At 48.6% G+C, this 12,500-nt stretch overlaps 1 protein-coding gene across 1 annotated transcript in view; it reads right to left on the bottom strand.

The window, feature by feature from the left end:
* Positions 1-10,909, bottom strand: part of evlb (Enah/Vasp-like b) — a gene marked incomplete at both ends in the record, with an annotated part of 28,120 nt that extends 17,211 nt beyond the window's left edge. The window contains one exon of the mRNA XM_083688434.1: positions 10,818-10,909. Coding sequence (XP_083544560.1) covers positions 10,818-10,909 — 92 coding nt within the window. The remainder of the gene's footprint in view (positions 1-10,817) is intronic.
* Between the last annotated feature and the right edge of the window lie 1,591 nt (positions 10,910-12,500).

The following is a 12,500-nucleotide window of genomic DNA, read 5'->3' as shown; positions in this document are numbered from 1 at the left end:
GTTTCTCTGCCAGCCTGTTGGCTTTGGCCCTCAGGTGATGGTGATAGAACTATAGAAATGAGCTCAAATAAAGGCTCTCTGTGTGGGGTGGTAGAACATGCAGGAAGCGTCCGCATCTCTCTCTGTTCACAGCCGGCTGAATGAGAGTCACGCCGTGAGCTCGTCCCAATAATCACCCGCGTCATGTCTTTTGTTCCCCCCTGTCTATTTCTGATCCGACACCACCAGGTCCCTGCACTAAAATTACTCTGTTATCACTGCGTCCCTGATCAGATGTGAGCAGGAAAACAAGCGTCTGTCAGCGCAGAGACACGCTGCCTATTCAAAACCAACAACACAAAACAAATGCGCAAGACACACACACACACACACACACACACACACACACACACACACACACACACACACACCTGAGCACACCATTTATTCAGAGAGAAATGCCAACTATTGAAAGCTGAGTTGACAGATCATTTACAGAGAGTGCCCACCCAGGCGGAACGCTGTATGATGAGGGCTGCTGTTGGCCTTCAGAGCTGCAGTCCTAATGTATCTGTAGGACAGACCTACAGTCCTACACAAGATGTATACATCTCACACACTCCACCACTTTCCAGGCCAGGTCAGGTTTGACAGGTTTGCTGGGAATCTTGTACGGAAAAAGATTGGGACAAAAGACATTTGCACAGTGAAATGTATCTCCTGTTTCATGTACAGTACTAACCAACTACAACCGGAGGACTTATTAGAGTAAAAGAGTGAGAAAACCATCAAAACAAAAGACCCCAAAAAACGTGTAAATATCAGTCCCTTTGATTCATATTTAGACATCTGTCATCGGTCTTAATGACTAATGTGTGGGTGTGCGTGCATGATGCGTGTGTATGTGTCAGTCTTGACTGAGTTTTTGATCTGATTTGTCAGCGTAAACCTCGGGGGCTGTGTATCCTTCTCAATCTGCCTCAGTCTTCAGTCAGCATGGCAGGCCGGAGCTGTAGCTGTGACACTGGCCCGCAGACACCGCTCTGCTGCGGTACGCCTCGCGTCTCTGCGTGTCTCCAGGCCCCACTCACAGGCCTTCAGACCGCCTCTCTCTCCAGCCCCAGCAGGGTCTGTGGAAGTCTCCAGGAGAATCAGGTCACTAACAGCTGGAGGGGAGCCTCAGCCACAGCACCCACATTTATCACATTAACTCCCTGTGGTCACGTTTGTTACTCGGACTGTTGATTTGATTCCAGTGCGGGGCGTGTGTGTGTGTGTGTGTGTGTGTGTGTGTGTGTGTGTGTGGGTGGGTGGGTGGGTGGGTGGGTGGGTGGGTGGGTGGGTGTGTGTGTGTGTGTGTGTGTGGATTTAGACCTGCACTATAGATTAGGCCAGGCCGGGGGTCTCTCTTTCCTTAAGAGATTTGATGGGAATGAACCTACTGTCCCCTGGATTAGGAACGGTTAACCAAACAAAAACATAAATAAATAATAACATCAGTGACCTTATTACAGACAGCAGTGGTTGTCATTATCAGAGAAAACAATGTCCTGATTTGATGGATTAGTGTGTAGAGTCATGAGGTTTTCCCTTTGCATTGTGTGTGTGCATGTGTGTGTGTGTGTGTGTGTGTGTGTGTGTGTGTGTGTGTGTGTGTGTGGGTACACATGTAACTTTGTGGGTGTCTGTGCATGTGCCTATGTGTGCACATTCTTGTACTGAATGTGTGTGTGTGTGTGTGTGTGTGTGTGTGTGTGTGTGTGTGTGTGTGTGTGTGTGTCTGTGTGACCACCGTGACCACCACCGCCCCCCTCTTTCTGCCTTATTGTACATCAGGCAAGACAGAACATGAAACATTAAAGCCATCAGTAAACCCACCCATGAAAGATGACACATACACATTTACAAACCGAATTCATTCTCATCAGAGGTCGATGCATCTCATTTGCACAAACACTTTGCCTTAACAGTCATTCTGAAGACGGCAGCAGGAGTGGTGTGAGGAGTCTTGCAGGTTTAGCAGAACAGCTGGTTGCTAGTTCAACAGTTGCTAGTTCAAGCCCCCCACTCTGGCCGTTCTCCCTCCATTGCTACAGGAATCCTCAGTGATGGCCTTGATTCCCTGCTAGGGCAAACAGGGTTGTGCTCATAATTTATCAGCGATGAAAGCGGAGGGGAATGACTGACAAAACAGGCCTTTGTGTTCCGGAGCCAGCTGCTCAAAGACAACCGCCAAAAACAAGCCAGCTAGAAGCTGGCAGGACAATCATCGCCACAAATTGTTTTTCTTTGAGCTCTTTTTTACTACATTTTCTCTGCGTTCCAAAACAAGGATTCGTGTTGGAGAGGTTTGCTTGCAAAATGGCCAAGCAAAGGAACTGCATAATGAAACTGTGTGTGTGTGTGTGTGTGTGTGTGTGTGTGTGTGTGTGTGTGTGTGTGTGTGAAAGAGAGAGAGAGAGAGTGAGAGTGTGTGTGTGTGCGTGTGTGTGTGTGTGTGTGTGTGTGTGTGTGTGTGTGCGTGTGTGTTTGTGTGTGTGTGTGTGTGTGTGTGTGTGTGTGTGCGTGTGTGTGTGTGTGTGAAAGCACTGCATCAAACATCAAAGCAGCAGGAAACATAACAGCTGAGGGTTTAAACATTTATAACTGTGGCACAAATCAGTGATGAGATTCAGCCACTGCTAAAACCTCAGCTTTCATAGACAATGCATTAAATAGTGCTTCACCAACACCAACACCATCCCATCACTGGGGCCAATGATGTTAATGAGGCCCCAGTGTGAATGAGTGCCAATGAAAATAGCTCTGCGAAAGCCTACCGAAACATGGCACTGCACAGACCAAATTATGAGTCAGGCTGTTTTTGGAAGCTAGTTATATAAGCAGCTTGCTTGCTTGCGTATTTGAGGTTTGGTGGTGGAGAGAGGGAGAGGAGAAGAGAGAGAGAGTAGGGAGGGGGGGAGGTTTTCTACTTCGACAGCAGGCATTCAAGCCTCTTGACAGCTTCTTGACAGAAGTTACCCAACTTTAAAAGACCCTCTAAAATAACTAATCTGAATTTCTTATAATTCTTATTGTTCTTATTGTGTCTATTTGGGTTAGGCCCCCAAAACAATCTGAGGTCAGCTAGAGTGTGTATGAAGGGTGAGTGTGTTTGTGCCTGAATGAGGTTGTGACACCGTCATCTGTTTGTCTGAAGTAGGGGTGAGATTGTGTCTGGCATTGTGTGTTTGTAAAACGTATGTGCTCGTAGTAGTCTAATTGTGTGTGTTTGTAGTCTAGGGGTGTGTTTGTAGTATAGGGGTGTGTTTGTAGTCTAGGTGTGTGTATTTGTTGTCTAGGGGTGTGTACAGTATTTGTAGTCTAGGGTGTGTATTTGTAGTCTAAGGGTATGTATTTGTAGTCCAGGGGTGTGTGTTTTTGTCTGAGATACGTAGTGAATTTGTATCTGATAATGTGTGCTCCGTGTCTGAGAGAGTGAGTTTGTGTCTGACAGTGTATGTGAGTTGGAGCCTTGAGACACTGATGCCAGCTCTGCCTCAACCACGCAAGAGCACACAAATTGAAGAGTGCGTGTTATAGAGTGTGTGTTTGTGTGTCTGACAGTGTGTGAGTGTGTGAGTGTGAGCAGCAGCCTGGAGACCCTGCAGACTGCAGGAACATGAACACAAACTCACAAACTCAGACACACACACACACACACACACACACACACACACACACACACACACACACACACACCTATCCACCCAACCACACGCACACACACACACACACACACACACACACACACACACACACACACACACACGTCTCTCGCTCTCTCTCAGACCCTGCAGACTGCAGAGACCACGCAAGAGCACACTAATCTATCGGCATGACAACTGGAGTGGAATATTCTCTTGGCCTAGAAAATATCGCTGAGAAGAAAAGATGAATGAGCAGTGAGATATAAATAAAAAAGCCATAAAAGCCACGACAGACTGTGCTTTAATTACAGATGAAACGTCACTGCTCCCGATGTAGCCTAACAATGCTAGATGGAGCACACTTGCTGTGTGAAGTGCTGCATCCTTTAGTCATCAAATAGCTTTTAGTAGGAGAAGTGTGTGATGTGAGATAGGAGTTCTCACCATAGCTCCCACGGCTTTGAGGCAGACTCTCTCTCTCTCTCTCTCTCTCTCTTTCTCTCTCTCTCTCTCTCTCTCACTTTCTCTCCTTCCAGACCGTAAACCATATGTTTATCTGTATCTGTATTTGTTGTGTCTAGTGTAGGTGTTTACCTTGCTTGGGGGGCTTCTCTTGTTCTGTCTTAGTACTGCCTATCAAGGCTTTGACTGGTTGAGAGTGTGTGGAGGTCGATGGAGACAGCCACACATTATAAAACAAGGTCTTGGAATCGTAAAAGTGGTCTGAATTTATCGTTTAATCCCCACTGAAAGCCTGTGAGCGGAGAATTTAAGACTTTCCCGACGTAAGTAGCCGCGGTGAGCATTTGGAAAGCACAAAACGATGAATGAGTTTCAAGGGAAATCATGTTGGAGGATGACCAAGGGTTTTAACGTGGGCTGGAGGTGAGAAAATGCAGTCTTGTTTTAAATCATCGGAGGGATTTCTGGAAAGTCTTCATGTCTGGAGATGCTTCAGGGCCAGAGCCATAAAGGTTGTGGCAATGTTCAACAAACTCTGATTGAAGTCTGACTTAAACCAAGGATTCTAAGTAGACCATAACATTCCAGTCAGAACGCACCGTTAGAATGTTATTGTCCTGGAGCATCACTTGGGGAAGGTGTCGTTTGGTGTCGTTTAGGGTCAACAGGGAGGGTCGTTAAATGATTGGCCACTTTGGCCGCAGACTGGCAGAGGAGCTCATCCCATCCGCCAGGCCTTAAGTCCGCAGCGCTGGCCCTCTCCCCAAAGACTCCATCCCACTGTTGCCCTATAGCTCAGGATTACTCCTACACAACTCATCCCAGGGTAAACAGACCAACAGACCAATCAGTTAAAGTCTTGGCAAACAGCAGATTCTCCCAGCTAACTCCGAGGGTTTACATAAGGGGCAGAGGAGTGGAAAATACCAAGGATGGTGAAGCGAGGATTTAGACTTCAGATTGTCCCTTTGTTGTTTTAGAGACAAGCAAATCCCCTGACATCAGGGCAGCAGCATATAATACACTTTGCTGGCAGGATATAGTTAAGTGCAGTTCTGCATAGTGCGATATTGTATACGGATTCATCGTTTTTCTTTGAACAAAAGTTAAAGTACACAGCACTGCACCACCGCTAACTCAACCAAGTTTATGAGAAGAACCGCAAACTGGAGCTACAAAACATATTCAGTCACTCCTATGGGGAAGTTGAATAAGTAAGTTGATTCTTGACTTCAAAAACGAATGTGCTTCAGCATTAAAATCTCCGGCAGTTTTTCGGAGACAGACATTCTCGTTTATTTTGTTCTCCTGGGAATCCTGATCTCCTCCTAATGAGAGCGGTCAGTGGAATGTGTAGTACAGAGTCTACCGCCGGAGGCTATGTCTACATCAACCTGAAATAACAGTTTGGCTTTAAACGCATTATGGAACTAAACGAAGTGGCCTAGAGCGTGTGGAGTGTGTGTGTGTGTGCATGCACATGTGTGTGTGTGTGTTGGCCAGGTCCCTCTTGAAAAATAGATTTGATCTCAGTGCGACTAACCTGGATAAAACAAGGTTAAATAAAGTGTACAGGGGAGGGGGGAGGGGGGAGGGGGGAGGGGGGAGCGGGGGGGGGTCAATCATTCAACCAATCAGGCCCAGCATGAGTCGACGAATCAAACGCTTCAGCAGAAGCACTCAAGCTCTGCGCTGAGAGAGAGAGAGAGAGAGAGAGAGAGAGAGAGAGAGAGAGAGAGAGAGAGAGAGAGAGTGAGAGAGAGAGTGAGAGAGTGAGAGAGAGAGACAGAGAGAGAGAGAGAGTAGAAGGGGGAGCCAGAGCTGTGTGTGCAGGGTGGGTTTAAAAAATGCATGGGGCTCCATTTGGTGGAGGTGAAATCTCCAGGCGGGGAGAACACTGGAGGTGGAAGCAGAGTCAGGCCATCAACAGGCCATCAACACTCTCCTTAGATCCAGAGGAAGATCCTTTCACTCCGGACGGAGAGAGAGAGAATGGAGACAGAGAAAGGGATGGAGCAGAAGGAAAGGAGACAACCTGCCCTGAGGTTGCATTCTTGGCCATGATGCCATTTAACTGATGCCCCATAACCATAGCGACACACACACACACGCACGCACGCGCACGCGTGCACACACACACACACACACACACACACACACACACACACACACACACACACACACACACGGGCACACACACACGCGCGCGTGGACACACACACACACACACACACACACACACACACACACACACACACACAGACCATACCAGACATGTTTACATGGGATGCATTTTACGGCTGAGCATTTGACTGAGGCCATTAAGGTCAAGTGCTCTATCTCTCTCCTACACAATGGCCGCAATAGAATATAGTAACCGCTTCACTGCGTTTGCCTTCACTATTCAGTATGACTGACAGCTGTCCACTATGTATTATATATACATATATAATATATAATATATATATATATATATACAAATTGCTATTTAACTGACAGCTGACTTACAGTTCAATGAGTACAAGTGAGCTACAGTGGACCATGGAGTCCTCAAGCGTATCTCTACTATTCCTGGAACTGAAACCGGTGGTAACCATCACTTACCCATCAGTGGAGGCTGGTGGAGGAAGAAATCAGAGGATGGGGCTCATTGTAATGCATGGAATGGAACGAGGAATGGTATGCTCATGCCATTCCATGCATTACGATGAGCCCCTCCACCAGCCTCCCCTGATCTGGCCTTATTTACCATAACAATAAATGATGTCGCTGTGTATATTTTCACTTCTCCACATCACTCTAGAATAAAGAGCATCCCAAGCTTTTGTTTTTGGGAGGTTCTCCGATTCAACAGTGTGCCTGTCTACCAGGGGAGCCTGGTGGAGGTAGAAATCGGAGGATGTGCTCGTCGTAATGCATGGAATGGAATGAGGAATGGTATCAGGCCGTCCTCCCGATGTCTACCTCCACCAGCCTCCTCTGCTGTCTCCAGCATGTCTTCCATCTGTTGAACTGACTAGAACAGCAGAACAGACAGACGTTGTATTCTCTGGGGAATCCTAAAATAGCAACCCTTTCTCTCATCCCAAGACGTAATCCTTCAGTAAGAACGTCCAGTAGCTTCAGGATTTAAGACAGGGCCTTTAGACTGAGGTGAATGAAAAACAATGAATGAGCTGAAGTAGGACAGGGTTAGTGTTACGTAAAGCTCATTCTGGGGGGGACAGTAAATCCTCTATTGGATGACCCACCCTCAGATTTATGGTTTTGGAGGTTTAAAGACGGGAGGGGTCTGAGAAAAGAGCATCCTTCTTCTCTCCTCTCCTCTCTGGTCTGTTGGAATGGAACACACACACACATGCACGCACGTGCACACACACACATGCGCACACACACACACAGACACACACACACAGACACACAGACTCACACACATCGCAAAAGGTTAGGTGTGCTCTCTGGGCTTGGAGAAGGATTGAAGGAGACAGGACCCACTGTGTGTATGAGTGTGTGTGCTCCCGTGGCGTTGGCCGAGGCTTGTCGTCATGGTTACCTGGCATTATTCTGGGATGCATAGCCTCCGTCACCATGGAGCCCAGACAGGCGCAAAAATCCCAGAATCCCCCACAAAGGCTTGTCTGAGGTGTGTGCCGCCCCTAACCCCTCCTTAAACCCATCTCTTCTTTTCTATATCTCACAATCTTCCTCTCTCTCTTCCTCTCTCCACATTCCTCTCTCTCTGCCGGTCTCTCCTCCCTTCCTCCATCCCCTCTTCTGCTTACCCCTGCTTTTCTCACCATCCCCCATCTCTCCTCTGGCTTCCTATTTTCTCTCCTTCTCACTCTCATTTTCCTCTCTCTCTCCCATTCCCTCTCTCATCCTCCTCTCTTTCTCTCTCTCCCCCCCTTTCTCTTGATCCCTCTCTCTCTATCTGTACTAATAACCTTGTTATTGATCCTACTGTATAAAACCGTGTCCATTTCCTGTTAAATGGGAGCCAGCTGAGGCTCAGCTCTACTCTGATCCTCATCTCTCTATTCTAGCACACACAGACACACAGACACACGCATAAAGAGACACACACACAAAGAGAGACACACACACACACACACACACACACACACACAGACACAAAGACACACGCACAAAGAGACACACACACACACACACACACACAGACACACACACACACACACACACACACACACACACAGACACACACAGACACACACACACACACGCACACACACACACACACACACACACACACACACACACTCACGCACACACAGTCACACACACACACACACACACACACACTCACGCACACACACACACACTCACGCACACACACACACACACACACACACACACACACACACACACACACACACACACACACACACACAGCCTGGGGAAAACACAACAATGAGCAATGCATCTGTAAATAGAGAAGAAGATATAGCAGCGCCAGCTCATTTCCATTCATTCACTTACACCCTCAGAAAGGCAGTGTGCGTGCAAATTGAACACCGTGGTTTAGTTAGTGACTGTCTGTTGCATAAGACCAGATTTATGAAACATTAATGTTGCTTAAGGGGTTGGAATGATTTTGTGAAAATAAAGGATACTTTAAAGACTCTCTAATCACTTCAAAGCATGATGCTTTTTTTGTGTTTTTTCCCCAAAGTCCAATGTGTCAAGAGGAAGTGAGGTGCTAGCCAGAAACATCAATGTGTGAGACTCTCTGTCTCTCTCTGTCTCTCTCTGTCTCTCTCTGTTTCTCTGTTTCTCTGTCTCTCTGTCTCTCTGTCTGTTTCTCTGTCCCTGTGTCTCTCTGTCTGTTTCTCTCTTCCTCTGTCTCTGTGTCTCTGTGTCTCACACACACACACACACACACACACACACACACACACACACACACACACACACACACACACACACACACACACTCAGATTGAAAATGTACAAAAGAGGAAGAGAGGGAGAGGGAGAGAGAGAGAGAGAGAGCAGGCGAGAGCGGGTTGCCAGTGGAGAGCTCGCAGAACTCTCTGAAACAGCAGACACCTTCGATAGGCACTTGTCTTTTAATCAGTGACTTGCCAGGCAGTGATAATATTCCACATTACAGAAATGGAACGATCAAATTAACTCCTCTTAGAGTTTCCGATAGCTCTATCCTATCTCATCCCTCTCTCTCAACCCCCCCCTCTCTCTCTCCTCTCTCCATGGTGCTCAACTGCTGTAAACCTCTGGAGCTCCTGGGCAGTAGTAGTAACTGTGTCCAGCCTCTGATCGTGGCACGCCGTTGGCCCGGCAGCCCTGGCTGTTAGCCGAGCAAAGCCCCCTGAGTCTGTTAAAGCCACTCTAATCAGTGCGGTTAGAGGAGGAATCTGACCACCAGATCACACAGCAGATTATGGTAAAACCTGAAACCACGAATGGAGGGATGGATGGATGGGTAGATGGATGGGTAGATGGATGGGAGGGTGGGTGGATGTACAGATGGATGGACGGATGGATGGATGAGAGGACGGATGGATGGATGGATGGATGGATGGATGGATGAGAGGACGGATGGCAAGAGTATTAGATAAAATTTGGCATTTAGCTGACGCTTTTATCCAAAGCGACTTAGTGCATAGATTTCAGTATATATGGTCCCAGCAGGAATTAACCCCATGCTCTACCAACTGAGCCACAGAGGACCACATATATAGATAGATATAGATATAGATAACAAAGATAGAGAGATCAGAAGAAGAGAAGGGAGAAAGCATTGCCATGTGTTGCATCTCTGTGCACACCCAGGAGGAGCGACGAGAGTGAAGTCTGAACCCAGGGACGAGAGAATGAAAGCAACATCTTCGATCGCAAAGACAAAGAAGAACTGAAAGAAGAGTCCCTGTGCACTCTGCAACCATGACAACAGCGGCCATGTCAGGGGATACGCCACGGCACCCGGGGAGCAGCAAGCGTTTTACGAGAGAAAGGAGGACGAGAGGAGAGGAGAGGAGAGGAGAGGAGTGACAGGCGGGTGGAGAAAAGCACAGAAGTGAGGGCAGAGAGAGGGAGCGACGGAGAACAAAAGAGCCACAGTCAACAAGCTACGGCCGCCATGCCACGCCATACCACGCCACACCACGCCACGCCACACCACGCCACAGGCCCCTCGGTGACAAACATCACACAACACCGACCACTGTGTCAACCCCCCCCCCAGTGCGCACTTGGCAGGCTCCTCCAGCTGCACATCAATGTCCCTCTCACTCTCACTCTCACTCTCAGCGCCCCGACCCCTCGCTGCACAGCCACCACTAACACATTAGCATTCTCGCCCAGCCCTCTGAAAGGACAACCACTCAACAGCTCTCATTCACGGATCGAATGTACAGTATGAGCAGCAGAGCAGACGTGGGTATTATATATATATATATGTATATAGGACAGAGAATCATATCCATTCTGAATGCTGCTTTTTGCGATGACGCACAGGGATTTACTGCGGATATAAGATGAATGAAAGTCGAGGGGCCAGGGTACGAGAGTAAGTCTAGTACTATCCTAGTCCGCTGACGATGACCTCCACAGCGCCCATGGTGTAGTAGTAGTAGTCTCTGCCCACAGACGGGCGTTCGAGTCTGGCAGAGAGAGAGACTCCCGGTGAGGGGGGGTGAGTGAACCTACCTGACTTTGAACTCAGTGATCTGAGCGGCCCCGGCCTCGGTGCAGTATATCTGGGGGAAGTAAAAGCGATGAGACTGCAGGTTTATATCCATGGTGCTGAGGCACATAGGAGGCACAGGTTACCCCCTGCTCCCTGCTCCCTGCTCCAGAAAACGATGGGACGGATCTCTTTCTGTCGTTCGCTCCGTGCTCCTCCTCCTCCTCCTCCTCCTCCTCCCCTCTCGCTCTTTCCTGCCCGACCGTTTCTCTCTTCCCCCCTCCCCCCCCCCCCCAACCACCTCCTGACACCGGTGGCGTTCGTTAACGAGAGAGGTTCAAGTTCAACGCTGGCATCTCAGTCACCCCCCCCCCCCTCTCTGTCTCTCTCTCTCTGATTGTCACAGGGTCGCGGTGGTCTCGTCACAGGGCTAGAGCGCTACAGCCAGGCATCCCCTCTTCCTCTCCTTCCTGACGCAGATCACCTCTGCTGGCTCGCCACAGACACACTAACCCAGATCCGCGCCGGCAACGCTGCTGAGCTTTACAGCGGCGACAGATCCGACGCACAAAGATGCTTCCAAAAGACAGCCTCTTGAAAAAAAGAAACAAAAGTCTTTTTTCCTTTTTCTTTGTCACCAACGCATCCTTTCACCACAGCGGAGATATGGATGAGATGGAGAGACAGAGGAAGGAAAAAAAAGGGAGACGCTGCATCTGAGAGGACTGAATGAGAGATGAGAGCCCTTTGGTTTTTTGTGCTCGAGTGAGAAGGGGAGAGAGAGAGAGAGAGAGAGAGAGAGAGAGAGAGATTCCCAGTGCTGTGAGGCGTCACCCTCACACTGCCTCTCTCCTCTATGTCTCATTGGATTACCACCTCCCCCTCCATCCCTCTCTCCCCTCCTCCCTCCTCCCCTTTTCCTCCCCTCCTCCTCTCCCCTCCCAGCTGTGACATGAGCAATGGGCCGCCAGCCCTGGAGGCTGCTGGTCCCCCCCAGTCCCCCCCCCCCTCATCCCTCTCTCCTCTCCTCAACGAGCAAGTGGATTGGCTGAGGCATGGATGCGTAAGCCTGGGCAGAGTGGAGGGGAGCAGAGAGGAGAGGAGAGGAGAGGAGAGGAGAGGAGAGGAGAGGAGAGGAGGAGTGACAGCCGTTAATTCATCCTATGGTTCCTGCCTTCCTCGCGTCTGAATCAAGGTGGCATGCCAGGGTTGGGTGGAGCTAAGGCGAACACACACACACACACACACACATACACACACACACACACACACACACACACACACACACACACACACACACACACACACACACACACACACACAGCCTGGTTTAGTAGTTGTAAATAGCAAGGAGCACAGGTGGGTAAATAAAACTCACTATCACATGATCAGAGACACGTATACAGTCCTTTATGAATGCATTGTATAGTATCAGGGTCAGGACATCCAAATTGTAAAATCTAAAATCGATTCATTTAAAAATATAACATCCAGCGCACTCGTCCCACAACGGCAGAATAATCCACGAGAAAGCCAGCCTTAAAACACAGACCAGCTCTATAAATAAATCTCCTCCATGTGGCAGATGAATGTGGACTCCAGCTTAGATTCTATCTGCTATTACTGGAGTGGTAGATGATACTAATCTGCTCCCATTCAGACATCAGACCAGCAGTAAACCAATAAACCCCTCCACCATGTTTCCC

Source organism: Argentina silus, assembly GCF_951799395.1.
Source record: "Argentina silus genome assembly, chromosome: 17".
NCBI classification, from domain to species: Eukaryota; Metazoa; Chordata; class Actinopteri; order Argentiniformes; family Argentinidae; genus Argentina; species Argentina silus.
This window is presented reverse-complemented; position numbering and strand designations above follow the sequence as displayed.